Source organism: Saccopteryx leptura, chromosome 2, assembly GCF_036850995.1.
Source record: "Saccopteryx leptura isolate mSacLep1 chromosome 2, mSacLep1_pri_phased_curated, whole genome shotgun sequence".
Classification (NCBI taxonomy): domain Eukaryota; kingdom Metazoa; phylum Chordata; class Mammalia; order Chiroptera; family Emballonuridae; genus Saccopteryx; species Saccopteryx leptura.
This window is the reverse complement of record NC_089504.1, coordinates 155,315,121-155,339,852: the sequence shown is the minus strand read 5'-3', so window position 1 is coordinate 155,339,852 and position 24,732 is coordinate 155,315,121. Positions and strand designations below refer to the sequence as shown.

At 33.8% G+C, this 24,732-nt stretch overlaps 1 protein-coding gene across 1 annotated transcript in view; it reads right to left on the bottom strand.

Annotated features, from left to right (window-relative positions):
* TRHDE (thyrotropin releasing hormone degrading enzyme) overlaps window positions 1–24,732 on the bottom strand; it is a 458,543-nt gene that overhangs the window by 91,668 nt on the left and 342,143 nt on the right. Inside the window, exons 10-12 of the mRNA XM_066365808.1 lie at window positions 21,408–21,496; window positions 15,488–15,621; window positions 15,309–15,364 (exon numbers count right to left, since the gene is read on the bottom strand). Coding sequence (XP_066221905.1) covers window positions 15,309–15,364; window positions 15,488–15,621; window positions 21,408–21,496 — 279 coding nt within the window. The remainder of the gene's footprint in view (window positions 1–15,308; window positions 15,365–15,487; window positions 15,622–21,407; window positions 21,497–24,732) is intronic.

Sequence of the window (24,732 nt, the reverse complement as noted above, 5' to 3'; positions counted from 1 at the left end):
TTTCCTTCCTTCTACTTCTTCTGGGCTTTATTTGCTGTTCTTTTTCTAGTTATTTTAGGTGCAGGGCTGTTTATTTGAGCTTTTTCTTTGCTTCTTAAGGTCTGTCTATAATGCTATGAACTTCTCTCAGGAATGCTTTTGCTGTGTCCCATAAATTTTAAGTTGTTGTATGTTCATTTTCATTTGTTTCAAGGAAGTTTTGATTTCTTCCTTGATCTCATTGTTAACCCATTCATTATTTAATAGCATACTATTTAGTCTCCAAGTGTTTGAATGTTTTTCAGTTTTCTATTGTAGTTGATTTCTAGTTTCATGCTGTTCTGATCAGAGAAGGTGCTTGATATGATTTCAGTCTTCTTAAACTTATTGAGACTTGTTTTGTGTCTTAACATGTGATCTATCATAGAGAATGTACCCTGAGCACTTGAAAAAAAAATGTATATTCTGCTGCTTTGGGGTAAAAGGTTCTGAAGATATCTACTAAATCCAGTTGATCTAGTGTGTCATTTAAGGCTGCTATTTCTTTGTTAATTTTTCTGCCTGGAAGTTCTATCCTTTGATGTTAGTGGGACATTAAAATGCCCTACTATTATAGGGTATTTTATAATACCAATACTATTATAGTATTACTTTTGATCTCGCACTTTTTGTCTATCAAAATCTGTTTTATATATTTAGGTGCTCTTATATTAGGCACATATATATTTATAATAGTTACATCTTCCTGTTGTAATGCCCTTTTAGCATTATGTAGTGACCTTCTTGCCTTTGTTTTAACGTTTATTTTGTTAGATATAAGTATTGCTACCCCAGCTTTTTTTTTCCTTTCTGTTTGCATGAAATATTTTTTTCCATCCCTTTACTCTCAGTCTGTGTGTATATTTTGTTTTGAGGTAGATCTCTTGTAGACAGCATATGTACTGGTCTTGTTTTCTTATCCATGCAGCTACCCTATGTCTTTTGATTGGAACATTTAATTGATTTACATTTAAGGTTATTATTGATATGTAGTTGTTTGTTGCCATTTAATTCTTTAAATCTAGAATCCTCTTTTTCTCTATTTCTTTTTTCCTTTGCTCTTTTTACAGCAAGCCCCTTAACATTTTCTGCAGTACTGGTTTGGTAGTAATGAATTCCTTGAGTTTTTTGGGTTTTTTTTCCTGCACAGTTTTTTATTTCTCCTTCAATTTTAAACAATAATCTTGCTGGATAAGGAAGTTTGGTTGTAGGCTCTTGTTTTGCATCACTTTGAATATTTCTTGCCATTCCCTTCTGGCCTTAAGTGTTTTTGTTGAAAAATCAGATGTCATCCTTATGGGAGTTCTTTTATAGGTAATTGACCTCTATTCTCTTGCTGCTTTTAGTATTTTTTCTTTATCTCTTAACTTTGGTATTTTAATTATGATGTGTCTTGATGTAGGCCTCATTGGGTTTCTCTTTACCAGGACTCTCTGTGCTTCTTGAACTTGTGTGACTTTTTCCTTCATCAATTTAGGAAAGCTTTAAGCTATGATTTCTTCAAACAGGTTTTCCATTTCTTGTTCTTTTCTTCTCCTTCAGGAACACCTATGATGCAGATGTTATTTCTCTTCATATTGTCACAGAGTTCTCTAATATTTTCCTCAGACTTTATGGCCGCTTTTTTTTCTTTCTTTCTTTTTTTTTTTTTTTTGCTGCTCTGTTTTTATGTCTTTATTTGTCTTGTTTTCTAATTCACTGATTCAATCTTGTGCTTTATCCACCCTGCTGTTGTTTCCTTCTAGTGTAGTTTTCCTTTCTGATATTGTAATTGTCATTTCTGATTCTTTTTTGTGATTTCAGTGTCCTTTTTGATGCTTGCAATTTCTTTATTTAGGTGCTCATTAAGTCCATCCATTGTAGCTCTGAGATCCTTAAGCATCCTAATAATCATTATTTTAAACTCTGCATCTGGTAACTTGGTTACTTCCATCTCATTCAGTTCTTCTGGGGAGTTCTCTTGTTGATTCATATGGATTATATTTCACTGCCTTCCCAATTTTCCTGTGTGTGGTTTGCAAGTTTGTTGGGGTTGTGGGTCTGAGGTTAGTATGATATATGGAATGTGGCTCCTCCTCCCTCAGCTTCTGCTGGTTGCTTAGATTTTAATTTTCCTTAACTAGTAGCGCCTCTTAAAAGTCTTAATTTTACTTTTTTTTTTTTTTGCTGAGCCCATCAGAGAACTTCTTTGTTTAGGAAGGGGGTAGTGGGCATATCTTGTTCTTTGACCCCACTTGAAACTCTATCCAGAAATGTGGTGGGTGTAACCTCTAAGAACCAGTAGGTGTGGTCTGCCCAGTTACTCTCTGGGGGCGGAGCACATTCTCCATATCAGAAGGAGGAAGTGTAGCTCAGGTCTCTCTGTAAACCTGAGTCATTGCCCCTCCTCTTTACTTCCTCCTTTCCCCATGGCCTTTCCGTGCTGATTGGAGCTGGAGAGCTTTTTGGAGGTGGGTCAACTGGCTCCACACTAGGCTTGTGCTTGATGGAGGAAGTAACCCTCCCCCCAGCTATGACCACCTTGGCACTAGAGAATGACTCAGCTCAGGTATTCTTCTCCCCGTCACCATTTGTATCCCCGTGCCTCAATCTCCCCACTCTCCTCATGCAAAACCAGTCCTCTCAGCCCTCCTCATCCCCGAACCCTCAGGCAAGGGGCTGTGAGCAATATTTTTTGCACTGGCCCTTTAAGACTGCAACTTCTCCACCAGCCATTTCCCACAGACAGAAATCCCACTCTTCTCCCCACTCAATGCTGTCAGGCTGTCTCCTCCAGTCTCTGAGTTTCCAGGCTGGATCTCTGGTCCTGGGTCTGAGGATCTCCACCTCTCAGGGTCTCTCTCCCTACAATGAGAAACCTCTGGACACTCACTTGGGAGCAGGGGAGCCCCTACCACATCCCCACACTTGTTACTAGGCTTGGTGTGGTTTCTTCTGTGCTCCTTGATGTTTGAGTCCTGTTCTTTTAGTCCAAAGTTGATTTTTCACAGTGATTATCCTTAAATTAATTTGTAATCCAGTTTGGTCCCATGAGGTGGCAGTCTGTGTGTCTGCCTACTCTGTTGCCATCTTGGAATCCATAGCTCTCTTTTAATAGAATTTGTTTAGAGTAGCCAGAGTGATCCTTCAAAAACATGTCTGATCACACCACTGTTTTGTTCAAAACCCTCATTTTGATTCTCCCTCTTATTCTGAATAAAATCCGGAATTCTCACAATAGGATAGAGGGTCTTATATGTTCCATGCTCTGTTACATCCTTAAAATCATCTCATCCTGCCATGCCAATTACTCTACTAGAGACACATCCATTTGCTTTCCCTTGAATATGCGAGCACATTCTACTCCAGGGCCATGGCCTTGCTCTTCCTCTGTATGGAAGGGTCTACTTCCAAATGACTCCTTCATTGACCTTGTTAGGTCACTGCTCAATACCAACTGAAATGGAAGAGCATCCTGGCGACTGTATAGAAAATAAACTCCTTCTTTGTGTCCTATTTCAAAATACTCCCATTCTTTGCTTTATTATTTATTTACTCTAAAAGAACTCCCAGCTGAGAGATATTTATTTGGGTGATGACTTTAAACACTGTCCCCTGTAATGTAAGCTTTTTGAAGCAGGTACTTTGGCTCATATAGTCAATGTTATTCATTCTAATGTCTATAACAATGCCCAGTGTCCAGTAGTGCTTATTGAAATATTTTTTTAATTAATGAACTGTCACACTGTGTATAGATCATTTGGAATTGCCATTTCCATTCCTAACTACATATATTCTTAACCCTCATGTGTTTCGAATGTAAAAAGCTGCTACTATATAACTGGAAAATATTCCTGACCAACTTTGTATTACTGAATGTTTTATTTGTGAATTATTCTTACCAATAAGCATCAAAAACTAAAATTAAAAAAAGTTAACCTACTAAAAGCATTTTGATGTGCTTCTCATACTTTTCATTATTCTCATTTTGTCTGTTTTTGAAAGATGTTATCATATCACTTATATACCATGCATAGACATTATATAAATTGATTAACTTATCTTCAACAAAAAATAAGTGGAAGATATCACATATAAACTGAGAAACTATTGACATATTTTCTGACTAGTTTCCATGCATTTATAATGATGAAATACAAACCAACAAATAAAAATTATATGTTCCTATTCTATTTGGCATCTCTTGAAGTAAATGAATATTGGAAAATTTTTTCATCAAATATTTTATTGTTTGTTCATGAAAGACCTTTTATTGTTATATGTAATATTTAGTGTATAATTCATGTGTAGAAAATATTTAAATCAGCAATATCTTCCTTTCACTAAGAAAGTTACTTGAATTTATTTAACTTAACCTCAGTTATGATTCTCAAAATTTAAAACTCTATATATTTTTCTCATATGAAATTAAATTAAAAATAAACTTTCTCAGTCCGTGCCTGAGCAGGTGTTGGTACAGTGGATAGAGTATTAACCTGGGATACTGAGGACCCAGGTTTGAAGCCCTGAGGTTACCAGCTTGAGCACAGGCTCATCTGGCTGCAGTGTATGTAGCTTACGAGCTTGAGTGGGAAGGGGCGGCAGTTGCTGGCTTGAGCATGGGATCATAGAAATAACCCCATGGTTGCTGGCTTGAGCCCAAAGGGTTGCTGGTTTGAAGCCTAATGTCACTGGCTTGAGCAAGGGGTCACTGGCTCAGCTGTAGCCCCCCCCCCCGTCAAGGCAAATATGAGAAAGCAATCAATGAACAACTAAGGTGCCACAACCATGAGTTGATGCTTCTCATTTCTCTCACTTTCTGTATGTCTTTCTGTCTGTCTGTCTGTCTGTCTCTCTCTCTCTCTCACTAAAATCAATCAATAAATAAACTTTCTCAGGCCAAATAAAGTGATTTCATCATAGCATATAATAAGTATCATGTCTTTGTTATCCACCTGCTTTCCAAACTCTGGGTCTATATCATCTATCTGAAGACAAATTCGTTAACATTCACCCTGTATTTAATAATATAATTTATTGAAGTACCCTACATACTACTTTGTATTTACTGAAACACAAATTTTGTGTTTCAGTATGGTTTCAATATGGCTTTCTCAACTCTTCATACCCTATAAAACAACTGATAGTCTATCCATGTCAAAATTCAATAGAATGCAATAACATTTTAAAAATAGAAATAGAAAACCTAAAAAAAACTCTACAAAGATCAATATTAAAAGTATAGTAAGATAGGAAGCCAGGGCCTAATTGTTTTGCAAAGTAACTAAATTTCTGTAATAATTCTAGTCTCACTATCAGTTGCAAAAGAAGCAACATTTCCCTTGATATGGCATGACTAAAATTCATGATATTGACCTCTGCTTATGCAATTAACTTCAAATACATGTGCATGCTGGGAATTCAAAACCAGCTAACTTTCACCTGGTGTTCTTTTATTTTGACATTTCTGAGAGCATTCCCAAAAACCCTCCACTAATTTAGCCGGTGTTTACGTTAGCATCCACATAAAATTCTGATACTCAGCCATTATTCTCTTCAAGGTTTATTAGCCTTAGTTGAATTTATCTCATATAGACTGCTAGACTAATATTTTCTTTTATATTGCAAATTCTTTTTTCCTCTTCATGATAGTCCTACCACCTGGTAACTTGGAGAGTTGATATTGAACCTCTGTTTAATGCTGAACCTAATTAAGTGAAGTAGCTGCCAACTGGAATCCTCTGGCCACCTTCCTTTAGAGGAGAGAATCAATTGCACACCAGGCCACTTCAAGTTTAGAAAGAATCCAATTTACAATCCAGATGTGGTCTGATTCTGCAGGGTTTAGCACTACCTCTTCTTAACTTTTTTGCATGGCACTGTACTCATATCTTTAAATAACACTAAATGGGTTCTGTCACAGTTGCAATGAGTCAAGTTTTTCTAAGCTGATGTTTTCTTACATCCCAAATAGTGAAGGCCTATTCACCGGTACTCCACTCCACATAAAGACATTTGAAGCATTCCAAACAGGATAGTTCAGATTGCATAAAATTAATGGAGAACATCATGTATCTCGAATTATCTCCCAAAGCTCTAAGATTTCCCACATAAGCACAAATGTGTGTCAATTTAAATTAATCATTCACCTTCATGGCACAAAAGGTCAGAAATTAGATTTCCTTATTAGAAACCCTCCAGGAATCTCATTTCTGAGGGAGGAAAATATTATTACAAGACAACTCAAAGCAGCAAGCAATACTTTAACATGAAACATGCATTAATACACAGATTTACATATTCCTATTTTAAATATTTATTCTTAATTTAATTTATCATAATAAAAATGAAAGGAGGCTATGTGTATGTGGGAAAAATTAGACTTTTATATAAATAAGTCAAATGCCAAAACATTCAATTAATTTTTCCCACAGACTAAGTCTACCAGAAAACTCTCATTTTTAATCAATTATTCCTTGCTGAAAGACCCTATTTTCTTTTCTTCCCTTCATCTATCTAAGTTCCTGATTCCTTCAAAGAACATATAGAATAATCACAAAACCTAAATACTCTTTCAATCAACCCTTGCTGTAGGTAGCTCAACTCTTCCTGCCAATTTGCATTGTCAATAGATTTGCAGAATATTTCATGTTTAGATGCCAGATAAATTTGCAAGAAAACTCTGTCATGCCTTTCACCAGGGAAAACTACTGCATACTTTAGAATTCAATATGCACATGTATGATTGATATGTGCCAGTGTGCTCATTTGAAAGGGAAGGTATCTCTTAATGACCTCAGAACCCTCCAGTACCTTCTCATGCTTGGGAAAATTTCTGAAATGCCCAGATTATGAGTTATGTCGACAGGTATCTGATGAAATATCTGAAAAAGCAATGGATTTAAGAAGAGTAAAAGAGTATTTTGGATTCCCTGATATTCCTACTTGTTGAATGACTCTAGGACCCAAAAATGCCATCCTGTTATTGTTAAGGATGCTCACTCTCAGGCCTTTCAGGATCAAAGAAGCACCTGCCTGTCTCAACTGATGCCATAAATACCTTCTTAGCTCAAGAGCAGTAGGTTTCACATTATTGAGTTTGTCAACATTTCAGGTAGTGCTGCATAGGAAGCAGGCTCCCAGGTAGTTCTAGAGATACGTAATTTCTAATAAAACATCTCAGGTATTTCTGATGTTGGTGGTCTGTCAGCACATGCTCAAAGGGGCACAGCACCTGAATATGCAAAGATTTCCAGCAAGAAGGGATAAATCAGATTCATGAGAGGAGAAACATTAACATACTAGTTCAGACCTTTATGCTAAAAAATGTACTACAAATAAAGGTGATGGTATAAATGACCATTTTGGAAGAAACTCTGCTTAAATAATATAAGTTTTTTGTCAACAAGCAAGTATTTTAAATTCTTGGGAAGCTCAGAGATCCGAGATCCTAGAGCAAATTCTCATGAAATCTTAGGGTTTGGTTTCAAAACAATAAGAGAATCAAGAGTCACAGTTTTGTGTCAAATCTAATCAGATAATACTAACTGCAATGTGAATTATAAAATTGTTTTTAAATTGTGAGGTGCTAAAGAGCATAAATATTTAAAATTATTCAAACAAATTTGTATCTACATTTAAAAATTTAGACTACTGATTCTTTAAAAAGAATGGCTCATGCAAATCCATATAACTGGTAAACATCACCCACACTTCTTGTAACTCATGGGTGCAGGCTGTTTGCTATGAAAATGGATCAAACCTACAAATGATGTGCTTTTTTACTTAGCACTAGCAAACATCACACATTAATATTAAAACATTTTCACCTACAGAGCTGAAACACAAAGTTGGCATAAGAAGGTTACAATCTGCTTTGCTTTATTGCAGTACAATTTAGAAGTAACTGAGAATTTGCAGTCCTCAAGAGCCTCAGGCCTGCCCTAGGTCCTTGGTCCTTGGGAGGTTTGCACTTCCCAGAAATACTGGGTATAGCACCTCCCTTAAATTCTTCTCCCTATGGCAACACTTGTGACTCTACTCACAAAAGACTCTAAATATAGCTCAAGGGAACATATTCCCTCACTCTCTCACCTTGAGGAAACAAGTGTATGCCTGCAGGAACAGTGTAACTTGAAAATTCAGGCCTCTACTCTGGACTTTTACTGGGTTATCATAGAAAGAAAGCTCTTATAGTGAAATGTCCTGAAAATGCTTTCAAACTATTTTTAACATTTATCTTTGGCAAAGTACTACATAAACTAAGACTAATTTAGAGGCATTTTGGATATGAATTAGTAGGCAATTGCATGCAGAAAGGTATAAAAAGAGGACTTTAAGGTAACCTTTTGTTTATCTCAGAAGAGCATTAGCTGACTAGGACAAATAGATAATTAGAATCCCAACCCAGAGATGTGAAAACTGTTGTGAACTTCGGAGGATAGCCACCACGCTTTTGAACCAACTCTCTCTCATAGCACAACAAGATGCTCCCTGGTTGGAAATGCTGAGAGTATAACTAAGAACTAATTTTAATAGCTTCCGTTCAATGGGAGAAGATTGGAAAAAGCCAACAATAAATCTTATTGGCAATAAACAATTTTATCACTTTTAAGATTTATATTTAATTGTAATACTTTTGCATACATATTAGAGTAGCTCAACAAAAGATAAATAAGAATATAATTATAATTACCATATTTCCCCATGTATAAGATGCTCCCATGTATAAGACACACTTTAATTTGGGGGCCCAAAATTTGAAAAAAATTGTATTAAAATTATTGAAGTCAAGTTTTATTCATCATAAAATTCATACAGCTCCTCATCATTGTCAAGACTCACATCCATTAGCTTCTCCTAATCTGTGTCTGATGACGAATCACTGTCTTCAACAATGAGTGCAAAAACAAGCACAAAAAAGCAGATTTGCAAGTAAAAAATCTACAACCACTGTATAAGATGCACCCAGTTTTTAGACCCCAAAGTTTTTGGAAAAGGGTGCATCTAATACATGGGGAAATACAGTATCATAGGGAAAGGGGGTGGGAGAGGTAGGAGAAGGTAAATGGTAGATAAATGATGGTGCAAGGAGACTTGACTTGGGGTGGTGAACACACAATACAATATAAGTGTATTTTAGAATTGTACACCTGAGTTTGACCAGGCAGTGGTGCACTGGATAAAGCATTGGACTGGGATGCATAGGGCCCAGGTTTGAAACCCCAAGGTTGCTGGCTTGAGCAAGGGGTCACTCGCTCTGCTGTAGCCCCCCTGGTCAAGGCACATATGAGAAAGCAATCAATGAACAACTAAGGAGACTAAGGAGCCACAATGAAGAATTGGTGCTTCTCATCTCTCTCCCTTTCTGTCTGTCTGTCCCTCTCTCTGCCTCTCTCCCTATCTCTTTCACACAAAAAAATTGTACACCTAAAACCTACATAATTTTGTTAACCAATGTGACCCCAGTAAATTCAATAAAAGAATTTAAAAATAATAATTTTACAAGGGTACTTCTCACAAACAAATCTAATATAAATATCTAAAGAATCATCCTTCTCTCCATGTCAGTGAATACAATATAAAATATATTTTAATCAGTATTCTCAGTAATTTATTATTAATAACTTTCATGATTTCATTATAAAACACAACTGAGAAAGAAAAATCTTTATGTTGATTATATAGTAGTTCAAAATAGAAAATGGTTGGGATAAAAGAAAGAATTAACAGACTAAACATCCCTTATAAAATCAGAATTTATAAAGCTCTATATGTCAAAGATATGCAGGATCCTTAATCAGGTTCTGCATAGCAATGCTCAGATGAAGTGAAGTGATCTTATTATTGCTATAAGAGAGTGAGGGAGTTGGGACAGAACATCCAGTCTGCCACGGTATTTCTCACAAAAGAGTTCTAAGTCATTCCTTCTCTATTTCATCCATGAGAGGTCAATACATTGCACATTTAACCAACCAGCTATCAAAGTAGGAAAAGCAGCTCCTCATCTAGCCCAGGTGAGTTGGTACTGTTGCTTTTCAGGCACATCACACTCCTTACTATCTCTACAATGAATGAAGAAATGACAAACACGTAATGTGCAAGAGATACTTTAAGTAAGAGACAGGAGAGCCATCCAGAAGAAACAGAATTTCTAGTAAAAGCCATGATAAAAGAAGTCCCAGAAGGTGCCAATTACTATGACTCAGTTTGCAAACATTGTGAAGGAGTTTTAACCATGCTATCAGTCCTTTCAGGACTGTTTCCAACAGGGCTCAGAAACAAAAATAATGTGGAAGCATGGGTTTGGGTGTTCTCATAATCTCCTCCTTCCACAGCCATTGATTTTTCACTGGCTCCTGTACTATATTTACAGCTTCCTTGACATATCTCAAATTTATAAATGCTGAAACAAGTTGATAAAATATCTTTATTAATTTTTTAACTGATACATTCATCAAATATGTAGTAAGCACTAATGATGACTATTCAACAATAACAAAACACTTAAGCATGATGTTTATAATCTCCAGATATATGCTCTTATCCTTTTTGTTAATAGAATACTAATATTTTAAAAGAAATAACTTGTATCTTACTCCTTAACAAAATTTGCAAACTAAATTGTCAATATCTGCTCCTGTTAAGGTTTTGTAAGTTATTGAACTCTTAATGGAACTGCCTATGACAGAAGTTTTTTAAATATGCTACACAGGCTAAGCAAATATGCTATGATATTAATATTGCAGTAAATTGGCATGTGTTCTGCATAATTAAATTTTTCAGGAAAGTGGCAACTAAATAAATAAATCAGTGCAGGAACTACTCAGGGCCAGAAAGATGATGATGATGATAATTTATCTCTGGAAATTTTTTGGATAGGAACAAATTTTCTAAATAATTTTCATGTATTTTGAATATTTCAAACAAGATGCAACGGTCCATATTCCAGTGATATATACTTTTATAAATTTTTAAAATTGTACTCAAAGCATGTTAATAGCATTAAACATCCAAATCCAGTGCTTTTTATATTTCCTCTTGCATATTCCAAATTTTCAGTTTCCATCAATAGTAAGCTAACAACTTCAGTAAGAGTTCTTCCATTATCTAGCTGCCAGTTCCACTCCTTCTCAAATCTCTGCATTACCCGAGATGTAGCATGAGCATTACTATTTAATAGTTCTCCTGCCATAAAGCCACCCTCTAGTTTACATTTTTTTAATTCTTACTCTCCTACCTAAAGTCTTTAATGGATTTCCACTGTAAATTTTTATTCTTCTAATGTTATTCCCTATATCATGTGTTCCATAATCTTTCTAAGCCACATTAATTCTTTACTTCCTAGTGCTTTCACAATATTTTATTCTTAGCAATTATATACTGAATTTAGTGCAATGCCTACAGTGACTTTTCCCTGCTAAAATGTGAATTCATTGAAACAAGGAATGAATCTTGTTCAGTTTTATATCTCCCAATCTAACAATGCTTTATTAGATAAAAACAAACAAACAAAAACATAAATGCCAGTGTTCAACAACAAAAAACCTAGGCATTTTAGTCACTACTTTCAAAATTCAAGTCAAAACACAATGATATTTGCAAGGCAATCAATTAATTGATTTCATATATGCCAACAATGAAAATTAGCATATGTAAGTGCAGAAGCTGTGCCTTTTCCTATAGAAACATATGTCATTTTTAAAATCAGAGAATAATATTACCAAAACCTAAGTACATCAAAGACATTGATCTGTGGACCTGGATAGAGAAAAATAACATGTTTTGGTATTGGAAAGTTCACATTTAAAAACACAATTTTTAAAAAATTAATTTATAAATCCAATGCATATCCAGTCAAAACCAAAACAGGATTTTTCTGGGCTTTGTCAAACTGACTCTAAAAATTATATTTAAGACACAATATGTGTCTTAAATAGAATTTGAACAAAACTGGCCTGTGGTGGTGCAGTGGATGGAACATCACCAGGAGTGCTGAGGATACCAGTTTGAAACCCTGGGCTTGCCCGGTCAGGGCACATACGACAAGCAATCAATGAACAACTAAAATGGCGCAACTGTGAGTTGATGCTTCTCACCCCCCTCCACCCCAATCTCTCCCCTCTCTCTGTACAGTCAATAAACAAAATCTAAAGAAAAAATCCCTCAGAATCAAATTTAAAAAACGAGAAAATTTTGTCAATCACACATACTATATAATGCTAGATTAATTAGAACAATATAGCACTAGTACCAAAAATACAGAGACCAATTAAACAGAATCAAATCAGTTCCCTAAAACATGAGCATTCACGTTAAGGTAAAGCTATCATTTCAAATTTGTGAATAAGAGAGGCCTTTAAAATACATAAATGTACTAATGTTGAAGAAAATTAGGCTCTAATTTCTTTTATACATAAAAATGAATTAGAGAAGGCAAGACTGAAGAGAAAAAAGTGAAAACAAAGTATTCTCTAAAGAAATTAAAGGAATATTTCCAAAATCTTTGAACAGAAAAGGTGTTCTATGTGAGATAGAACCAGCAAACCAGAAAGCTATAAAAAAAATAACATGACATATAAATTAAAATATTTGAATGCTGAAATATACCACAAAAAAGTGAATATAATATTTAGAGAAAATACTGTAAAAAGTACATGCTACAAAAAAAGATTATCCAAAAATAATCCAAAATATATAATAGGAAAAATACCCATTTTCTACTTGATTTATATATTTCTTTTTTTAACCAGGTAACAATTCACACAAAAAAATGCAAATTGCAAATAGATATATAGAAAAGATGCACAAGCTAATTTACCTAGTATTGTACAGCTTCAAAAGATTATTTTTGCTGCAAGACTTTCGGGTTTATGGGAATTGAACCCACTCATACATACTTGATAGAGGGTTAAATTGTGAAAGTCTTTGGAATACAATTTGTAACATTTATTAAAAATTTTATGCTCTTTGAACAAAATATTGCATGGTCAGGAATCCATCCTATAAATATACATATATGCAAAACAAAAGACTGCTAAGGATACTCACTGCAGTCATGATAATTATAATGAAAAATCAGAAACAATGGAACAAACCTCCCCAGACTTTTTTTTTATAAACAAGTCAGAGAACAGAATGCATTTCTGTTCATGTAAAAAAATAACAAACTGTATGAAAATGTAAAGAAAAATTGCTGGATTGAAACAGAGCAAATAATAATTTTACATGTGAGGAGGATAAAGTGTTGGCAAGGGAGAGGAGAAAAATAAAATTTTCACATTGTATTTCTCTTTTGTATTAATGTTGTATTAATGTTGCACAATTAGAATGCATTCATATGGTATTTCTATTTTAAAAACAACCATTAAACAATATCTAGAATAAGTTTATTGAATTGCACAAAACAATAGCTTGAACATTTATCATTTGAATACCAAATAATTAATCATCAATTCATGCAACAAATATATATTGGCAGAACCCTGTACCAGAGTTTAAGTTAGGCAGTAGTAACACAAGAATGAGACAAAGCCTTGTCTTTAAGATCAACCAAAAATTATCAGGGACCCAGAAAGGTAAGTCGTTCAGCACAAAGGTCTTCAGGATGTCACCTCACTCTCACTAGGGATAACAGGTAAGACTCAGTTAAGGAAATGCAAATAAAATGTTTATTATTTTTTTTAAGTGACTAGTAATATTCTTGACAGACAAGTGAGATGAGGGTGGAGAGAAATTTTATATAATAGGCAAAGTCACTAGACTTGGGCTCTTAAGTTGTGCCACTATCTGGGGTTGAATCTCAACCTCTACCCCTCACTTAAAGCTGTGTAACCTGAGCTAAGTGATCAAAACCCTCTTAATCTCTATGTCTCAGCTGTCAAATGGCTGAAGTAGTCAAACCTCCTCCATGGGCTTATGAAAAAAATTGAACAAGGCCATTTATAAAATCCTTAGAACAATACCTGGAATACATGTTTTAATAAATATTTGCTGCTATTTCTTACTTGTTACATGAGAAACTAAAGAGAACATGATGTGTTCTAGAAACTGAAAGAAGGTTGATACCAATTAGTAGCAACACTATGAAATATTTACTAGAATATAGTGAAATATGAATAATTGTTCACCAAGGAAGTTCAGGGCACTTATCTGAATATATCTGATTTTGTATTTCTTTACTTGCATCCTAATGGGAAAATAATCATAAATTAAATAAAATATTCCATTTAAAGATAACTTTGCCCTGGCTGGTTGGCTCAGTGATAGATCGTCCACCTGGCATGTATATGTCCTGGCTTCGATTCCGGGCCAGAACACACAGGAGAAGCACCCATTTGCTTCTCTACTCTTCCCCCTCTCCTTTCTCTCTATCTCTCTCTTCCCCTCCCACAGTCAAGCCTCCATTGGAGCAAAGTTGACCCTGGCGCTGAGGATGGCTCCGTGGCCTCCACCTCAGGCACTAGAATGGCTCTGGTTGCAAAGGAGCAAGGACTCAGATGGGCAGAGCATCGCCCACTTATGGGCATGCCAGATGGATCTCGATAGGGCACATATGGGATTCTGTCTGCCTCCCCACTTCTCACTTCAAAAAAATTTAGAAAAAAAATTAAAACTGTAGTTGGATAGGTTAATTCAAAATATTAAAAGGTATGAGTTTCTTTTAGTAGTCTTAAAATTGAGTAAATAGCTTGGGTTTATAAATATTATTTCCAAGGAACTTTACTAATGTAAAAATTAAAAATATGGCATTTAATGACTATTTAAAAGAATTACTGATTTTAATATTATAAATCTAATTATAAAAATAACACAAATATTACAAATAAAACTAATGACTTTTGTGACTATATATATTTTGTCCAGAACATATTTACCTTATGGAATATTTACCTTCATCTTGTAGCAAAAGGTTTTCATAATAAATTAGATTTAAAAAACATTATATAAAGATGTACTAATATATTTCAAGAAAAAAATTGCTGAAGCTTGAAGGTATTTTCCATCAAAGATCAAATATAGCACAATGATTATTTTGTAGAGTTCATTAACAAAATTGAAGAGATTATTAATCTCCAGAGTGTTAAATTGAATTTGCAGCAAAAATTGATCAAACTTCTCCTGACTCAAGAATATCCTATGGCTATGATTGTTCAAGAGTTTGGGACACTATTTTAATTCATCTTCAAACACAGAGAATGTATGTTAGAAATTCTTTTTAAAGACATTATTCAAAACATACATACTATTTAGCTATTATAATAAGTCTTATAGACATAAGTTTTATTGTGGAGCTGCACAGGAAAACATACCTGGCTAAGCTGAAGGCATCATCAATCAAGCCTGCTCGGTTACTGACAGAGAGAACCTATGAGGTCAACCAAAAAAAAAAAAAAAAGAGAGAGAGAGAGAGAGAGAAAAGGAACCACTTAGGATTAAAATGGCAGGTTAACATATTAAAATCGGTCTTTGATGAGTAAATCCAGTTTACCTCATGGTTCCTGATTAATTGATCAATTAATAATCTCCAATTCCTTAAATCATAGTTGACTCTAAAATAGCCAGTTTGATTGATGTTCCCAAGCAACCAGCTTCCTTTGTCCAAAGAAGTTATTCTGTGGTGCTCTGAAAGTAGCATATTTGGGGGTAGAATAGATTTTAAATTTTAAGAGTTAAAATGGTATGTTTTCTTAATATCAGATATCACAATATGAATAATTTAAAAAGAACACTTGAGAACATTATACTGAATGAAATAAGTAAATCAGAAAAAGCTAAGAACTGTATGATTTCATACATAGGTGGGATATAAAACTGAGACTCATGGACATAGATGGTTACTCTCTAGTAAAGTGGTTACTAGAGAGATGGGGACATAGGGGGAAAACATGAAGAAGGGAGGGGGAAAGGTGTAAAGAGGGACAAATATAAGGTGACAGAAAATTATTTAACTTTGGGTGATGGGTATACAACATAATCAACAGTTCAAATGCTATAGAAATGTTTACCTGAAACCTATGTACTCTTATTGATCAATGTCACCATATTAAAGTTAATTTTTAAAATAAAATTTAAAAAAAGAGAGAACATCATCCTAAATACCTAATTAAAATCTTTTTAATCAATTAATCACTATATCTAGAATTTGCTAGAAAATCTTTAGTTGGTTATTCATTACCTCAATTAATTTTTTTTATAATTAACATTTTTGTTTTTTATAAAACCCCATTACCTATTCCTAACTTGTTTTTTTCTCAAAATAAATGTAGCCAAGAACTACATTACCATATTGTAGACTTCTAGTTTGTGTGTATATGGATATGTGGCTAGAATAAAAGAAAATGTTTTAGGTGCATATCTTACTTATTTTATTCAGTAAAAAATTACCAGAACTCATTTATTTGAAAATCACTGCTGTTCCTTGCATTTTTTCTTGTGCTTTCTTGGAAGTAATAATAAATAACAAACTTTGCATCATCATCAATAATGTTGGAAAAAGGAACCTCATTTGTTTAAGACTAATATTACTACATATAATTAGAACAAGATAGTAAATTCAGCTTATTAAAATCATTTTGGAAAATGATAACTTGGTTATATTCTCTAGTAATTCAATTAAAGCAAGCCAACAAAAGCAACATTATAACTTACATATTAACTGTCAAATACAAAGAAAGAACTTCATTCACTTTTAATGTTAGCTTTTATTGACTTCACAGAATCTTAGGTCACAATTTTAATCATCAGAGTTCATGCTTCATAGAAGTTCCATAATGTATGAAGTTTACTTAAGATTTATATTTTATACAAATGTGTGTGAGTGTATATGCATGCACACATGCCCATACCACTGGTCTAATTTCTATAATTAAAATGCATCATAGGAACTACTTGTGTCAAGCCTGAGTAAGAAGCACAAACTCCAATTCCCATTCTATTATCAAGCTTTTTACATCTGACTACAAAACAGGTTTTATTTATTTTTTTAAACACTGAATTGCCAAAGTACTCTCTCTCAAGTAGAATTCCACAAAATAAGGGGGAATACCACAAAAATTACTGGGTGAACATCAATGACCTTTAATTGCTTAGGTCTAGAATGGAAACAAATCCAATACATGTTACATATTACCAATTTTCAAAAATCTACAGTAAGACAAAAAAGTTCTCAAACTTAAGCATATAGTGAACATAAAAATCTAGTCTTTATTGCTTCAAATAGCACTTCAAATTCTTCCCACATTTATAAATAGTATCTGTTGGAACAGATAAAAAATGATGCTGAGATACATTAATTGAATTGTCCAAGAAAGCTGGAAATGGTCCATTTCAAGTCTCTTGACTTTTGTGTCCATTTTACTAAATTTCACCATATTGAGACAAGATGGTATAAAATTTTCACTATAATATGACAGACATTTTTTCACATTCTTATACAGATTCAAAAGGAGAAAAAGAGCATTGAAAATAAGAATTAGGACAAGATTAGAAAATCTGAATTCTAGTTCTAGTTTTCCTGTATAAAATTGCTTAAATATAAGCCAGTGATTCTCTGGTTCACAATTTCCTTACCTAAGTGCCAGATGAAAGCATTTAAGGTCCCTTCTAATTCTATGATTTAGAAGAAGGGGTTATTTCTTCTTATTTTGAAATTTTACTGAGATTAATTCATGGCACTTGGGAAAATAAATCTATTAGCTATTGCTCTAAAATATTAATAATTTCCCAAGTTTCTGATACTTTGAATAGTTTTCAAAATTTAATGTGTTTATCCACACAATTTCTGTGAAGCTTTAGAATGTGACTATTTTACAATTGTAAATATAAAAAGAATTAAAAAATATGGCATTTTTAAAAACTAAAATAATCTCATAAAAAAGATTTCAATTAATTGTGAGTGAATTCACTGAAGAAAAATAAAAATGAAAAGATTAAGTATAATATTAAATTCTTAACTAAAACCTGAAGGTAATTACGGTTTGTGAAAATTTTTATGCATGCCTTTTTGTTGTTTTTGTTTTGTTGTTTTTAGGGGGATATTTTTTATTAAGTGAGAGGCTGGGAGGCAAAGATAGACTCCCACATGCACCCCTAATGCGATCCACCTGGCAAGGCCCCTACCAGGTGATGGTCTGACCTTCTGGACTGCTGCTCCATTGCTAGGCAACCAATCTATTTTAGCGCCTGAGGTGAAGACATGTAGCCATCCTCAGTGCCCGTGGCCAACTTGCTCATTTGAGTCATGGCTGTGAAAGGGAAAGGGGGTAGGAGTGGAGAGGCAGATGGTTGCCTCTTATGTGTGCCTTGACCAGAATCGAACCCAGGACTTCCACACCCCAGGCCAATGCCCTACCTCTGAGCCAACTGGCCAGGGCCCAGAATATTTTCTTAATATTTTTATGGATAAATATGTTTCATTGACATTGATTGAATATATATAAAAGAAAGAAAAGAGAAGCTATAATGTAGTATAAAAGAAGACAAAAATTGGCCCTGGCTTGCTGTCTCAGTGGCAGAGTGTCAATCAAGCATGTGGAAGTACCAGGTTCAATTCCCATCAGGGCACACAAGAGAAGTGACCATCTGCCTGCAGGTGGTGGCGCAGTGGATAGAGTGTTAGGCTGAGACATGGAGGACCCAGGTTCGAGACCCTGAGGTCACCAGCTTGAGCTCAGGCTTATCTGGTTTGAGCAAGGCTCACCAGCTTAAGTCCAAGGTTGCTGGCTTGAGCAAGGGGCCACTCAGTCTGCTGTAGCCCCTCAGTCAAGGCTCATATGAGGAAGAAATCAATGAACAACTAAGGTGCCACAATGAAGAATTGATGCTTCTCATCTCTCTCCCTTCCTGTTTGTCCCTATCTGTGCCTCTCTCTGACTCTTTCTCTCTCTGTCACAAAAAAAAGAAGTGACCATCTGCTTCTCCTCCCCCTCTCTTTCTTTGTCTCCCTTTTCCTCTCCCACAGCCATGGTTCAATTGATTCGAGTGCGTTGTCCCCAGGTGCTGAGGATGGCTTCATGAAGCCTCCACCTCAGGTGCTAAAAGTAGCTCGATTGCAAGTATCTGCCCAAATGGGCAGAGCATTGGCCCCAGCTAGGGGTCACTAGGTGGACCCTGGTTGGAGTGCATGCAGGAGTCCACCTCTCTATCTCCCCTCCTCTCACTCAAATTTTAAAGAAAGAAAGAAAGAAAGAAAGAAAGAAAGAAAGAAAAGAAGACAAGACTTAATAATCCTTTTTCTCTTAATCTTTTCCTGATGTCAGTTTTCTTTTTCATCATCAAATTGAGGAACTTCAAAAGAAAAGTAAGTACAGTTTGAATAAGACTGAACAGGGAAAACAGAAAGGCTGCCTTTCTTTTAGGTCCTTCTTAGAAATTTCAAGATTTATATATTTATAAAGACTATAAGAAATATTTACTAATATGGATATTCCCCACAAATCCCTCAAAATTTTAAGTGAAACAATGTTTTATCAACCAGAAAACTCTTCTATGATTTAAAGGAAAATGATACCTTTTATTCTGTAGGTTGAACATTGTACAACTTCGGGGTGAGGGACTGTGTCATTAATATCATTATTTAAATATCATCTCTCAGAGTTTTATTCGACTCAAACTATGAATGTGTATAACAACCATCTGTATTAATGTAGAAGGTATTTTAGACAAATATATGATTTTAACTATCATGTTGTGATTCCTGACTAATATTGAAAGACTATAAATGAAAACAACTCCTCATATTCAACAATCTGTGGCTATTGGTCAAGAAAAGTTGTGACACCATTCTGGATACTTTGTATGGAATAAAAAGACACCATGAATAATGGCATGGAAGTAACTAGAGAGTTAGAGGAAACAGACCTGGAAAAAGTATCCAAAAAGAATCTAACTTGCTCAGAATTTCAGCACTGTCTGAAAGTTAATTTGAGGGCTGATTCTGATGTTTGATCAATATATTTGTGTACTTCTAATTTTCCCATTTCCATTCTACCTTTCAACAAGAAATGTTTTACTTTATTTCTAAAACCTACCCTTTTTCATGTTCCTAGCAATCATATAAAGGGATGACTTCATTCTAATAGTTGAATTGTTACAATAACAACCCACTGCTTTCACTCATCATTTCATCATTTCATAACAAATTATGTAGGTAAATAAAAGAACTACATGGAGCAAAAAGAGAAGCATAAAGACAAGCAATACTGTAAATGTGAATTCAGAATCATCATATAAATACTCCAAGAAATGAAAATAATAGATAATAAACAATTTAAAAGGAGAAATACCAATAAGTTCTAAAATAAGCATTTTAATGTACCACATATCAATCTTTATACACTATATATACATATATATATATGAAGGTACATATTTTCATAATGTGATTATGTGTTAAAAATACAATAACATGAAAATTTGAATAGAAATCCAACTAGAAATATGTGTTTATATTTCTAATAAACAAGTTAGATTCAGCTGTAAGAACCTTTTTTATGTATGTGTGTATGTATTTTGAACACTTATATCTCCCTTATAATAGCAAGACTAAGGTGAATAAACAAGATTCATGTTGTTGTTTATTCCTTTATACCACTTATTTTTTTTAAATGTGTTTGTTTAAAATGCTGCCTATGAAATAGCAAGATGACTTCAATTGGCAGAACATTTGAAAGGAGTAAGAAAAACAAAATGTCGACATACTTGACCATCTAAATCTATATATATTATAAAAAGGACATTTGACTTTTTCTTCAATTAATGGAAAACAAGTAATAGAGACCTATTTGTCACTCTAGCATAAAGAATTTCAACTGAATTCAATTAATAGCTTTCTGACAGTGAGTGGAAATAGGTCGCTATCTTATTAGAAGATATTTAGAAACAGAATAGAATCTCATCTTTCTCTGCCCCTTGAGAGTTGATCCCACCTTGGGATAGTTTAGTGACTGATCAATATCCCTCTGTTATAACCTTATAATTATCTAATTTTATGGAGAATATTGCCTCTCCCATTCTTTAAAGAGCCAGTCTGGTAAAGAGAAGATAACAGGAAAATGGAATTCTAAATGTGGCCTGTATTTCAGTATTTGGTATACTGTTCTATTGGGAGTTCTGATTATAATTTAATTACATTTGGGATTATCAAATCATACACTTTGAAACAGCTAAAATTAGTACTACAAATACTTTTAAATTTTCTATTTACCATCAAAGACAAAAAATTTAATAATTATGTAGGTCAACCAAAATTAGATTATGTAGACATTATACTATATTATACTTAATTTTGTAGAAGTGCTTATCATTTCTCTATATTCTTTTCTAATGTGTCTTTATTCACACAGAGTTTAAGTTGCTAAACAATTATCTAAAACCAAAGAGTTCCCTTGGATGGAGAATATATATTTTACCTGATTTGTTAGACACCCAAATAATTACTTCAGAAGACACATGGCTTCTATTTCCTACCACAATAGTTAATGGAATCTGCCACAGGTAACTGCAAAATAAAAGAAGCTTTAAGAATGAAAATGGTTATAACAAATAAATAAACAACATGTACTATGAACCTTCTTTGTGATTTTTATTATTCTCTTTAAGGAAACTGAAAAAATTCCTCAGTTATAAAAGTAAGAAATAAGTCAAGAAGATGAATTCAATCTTTCAATGCCACTAAGTAGACTTGGCCTCTTAAGAGTTTTAATTTTAATTCAAGAGGACTGCCAACAAAACAATTTATCTTGGGGGGAAAAATAGCCTGATTTGCATTTCATATTAGGAATAAAAAGTACATAAAACCTATAAATCTGAGTCACACCATATATATAATATATATATATTAATATTTTTTAAGACTTTATTCATTATAGAAGAGAGAGAGAGTGAGAGGGAGGGAGGGAGAAAGAGAGAGAAGGTGGTAGAAGCAGGAAGCATCAACTCCCACATGTGTCTTGACAGGTCAAGCCCAGGGTTTCAAACCAGCAACCTCAGCGTTTCAGGTCATTGCTTTATCCACTGTGCCACCACAGGTCAGGCACTACACCATATATTTATTAAAGTCTAAAAATAACTCCTACTTGTTTCTATATTGGATTAAAAGACATTTTAGTGGTTTCATGCATTTACATTTCAATGTTCTTATTTATCTAACTATTTTAAAAAATACTATTATCATATTGTCACAGAAAGTTTAATGTAGCACACCTAAAGCAGAGTAACTGGAAAGCAAAACTAATCTGATTTCCCTAAAATCCAGATCAATACAAAGAACACTGTAGGACACACTTAATGCTCTGTTTTCTGGAAATGGATTTCCAAATTGACGTGTAAAATCATCCACCAACAGGCAGAGATCAGTCATGAGTCTTGACTACTAAAGAGAAACGTTTTATACACTTTGACTTTTTATAGGATGAAAATTAAGGTCCACACTTGTACATAGAGTAATATCAATTTAATCTCAGATGAGTAGAAAGAGACATGTTAGATGGGTTTACAATAAGTTAGGTGACCACATCTTGTTTCTTTTACTAAAATATAGCCATATTATTCTGACCTATCATTGCATCATTAGCAATAGAGGGAGCTAACAATATCCAGCATTGAAAAATATGTATTTTTTATTTTTAATTAAATGTATTGGGTTGACATTGGTTAGTAAAATAATATAGGTTTCAAACGTACAATTCTATGATACATGATCTGTATATTGCATTGTATGCCCACCACCCTAATCAAATCTTCTTCCATCTCCATGTATTTGGTCCCCTTTACCCTTTCCTACCCTCCTTCTCCCTAGTAACCAAAATACTGTGGTCTGTGTCTATAAGGGTTGTTTTTTATTATTATTTCTGAGAAAGAGAGAGAGAGAGAGAGAGAGAGGAACATTGATCTGTTCCTGTATGTGCCCCAACTGGGAATCAAACTGACAACCTCTGTACTTTGGGACAACACACTAACCAACCTAGCTATCCGGCCAGGGTGTCTATGAGTTTTTACTTGTTTTTCTTGATTGTTCATTTGTTGTTTCAGTTTTATATCCTACATATGAGTGAAATCACATTGTTCTTGACATTTTCTCTTACTCTTTTTTATTTTTAAAATGTAAACAGAGACACTGTATGAGCTCAATAAGTGTGGAATAAGTGGAGAACTGAGAATTTTTCAGGGAACATGCCTGAGGTTATAGAACTAAAAACATAATGAACACGCTTTGGGGGGGGGGGGTGAAAGACAAGGCATTTCCTCCAAATGTCATGTAGAGTTTGATTATTTTATCATTTCATTTTTCTTATTCACAAGCAACAGACCTCAGTAATAGTAACAAATCCAAGTGGAAGATTGAAAGAAATTCATAATTTTAAACCTACTGCTATCTCCAATATAGAAATTCAAAATAATATGTTTAAGATTCTAAATTATATTTTTAAACTATATGCTGTATTTAATCAGAGAAATATTTTTAAGTTTCAACTATGTAGAGACTTAATGTTATTCTGCAATGGACTCCTCAAAATTGGTTAGGAAATAATCTACAGTAGCCAAACACGTCTTGATATTTTAGGTAAAAGTGCATGAACACAACACATGTAAGATTTTTAACCAAAATCCCCAAACTCATAACATATTATTAAGAATATATCACAAGTATGTGATGAATTTTCTATAATGAAAACACAGAGAATTTATATATTTATTTAACAACCATTCTTTTTAAAGACTTTTTGTGATTAATTGAAATAATTAATTAAGAAACAACACTGTCTGACTCTGGATCTGATCAGTGGTGGGATTCAAATAATTTAACAACTGGTTCCCTACCTTAATGACCATTTTAAGTATAAAAAAATAATATTTGAAAAGGTAATTTATTATTTCATGCATTTAATACTTAAATTTAAGAAAAATAAGAGATACACAAAACAAGATTATGTTAGAAGAAAAAGTTTTAAAATATTAATGAAATAATATTAAATAATACCTGACCAAAAAAAAACAATAAAACTGTTATTTAAAGTATTTCCATATTGCTTCTTGATTGGAGTCCTCACTTGCCATTTTTTTTCACCTATGGACAGGATACATATTACCACAGGTGCTTAGAATTCGCTGTTGCACAGATGAACATTAAAAAAAAGGAAGGAATGTAACTTTGAGATTCCCACATAGGGCGACTGCCCAGGAGCCCAACTTAGAGAGAACCCTGATTACAAGTGCCATTATAACAATCAGTTCACCAAACGCAACAATTAGGTATCAGTTATGCCAAACCGGTGCAAACCGGCTGAACCCCACCACTGGATCTGAGTCTAAATTTAAAATATTCACATATTTTCATATCTGAGATCATGCAAAAGGCTGGGAATGAAAAGTATTCTATAAATTGCTGTTGAATTAGATTGAGGTAAAATAAAAGGGACCAAATAAGTCTACGTATAAGACAGAGATTAACTTTGTAAACTTGATTTTTTTAGTACACTTTCCCTATATCCAGTTGGGTTAACTATGTAAACTGTGAACTCAAATAAGTGTCAGTTAAAGGGCAAGAAATATATAAAAAATATAAAAAATCCTCAAGGATCAATATGTTGTTTTTATATCATGTCATAACATGTTGTGAAACATTATTTGCCACTAATTTAAACAAACTTATAGTCAGCATGTATTTAAACTGTATTCTTCTAAATAACAAAATTAAAAATTATGATAAAAGTTGGTTTATTTGAGTTTTAGCAA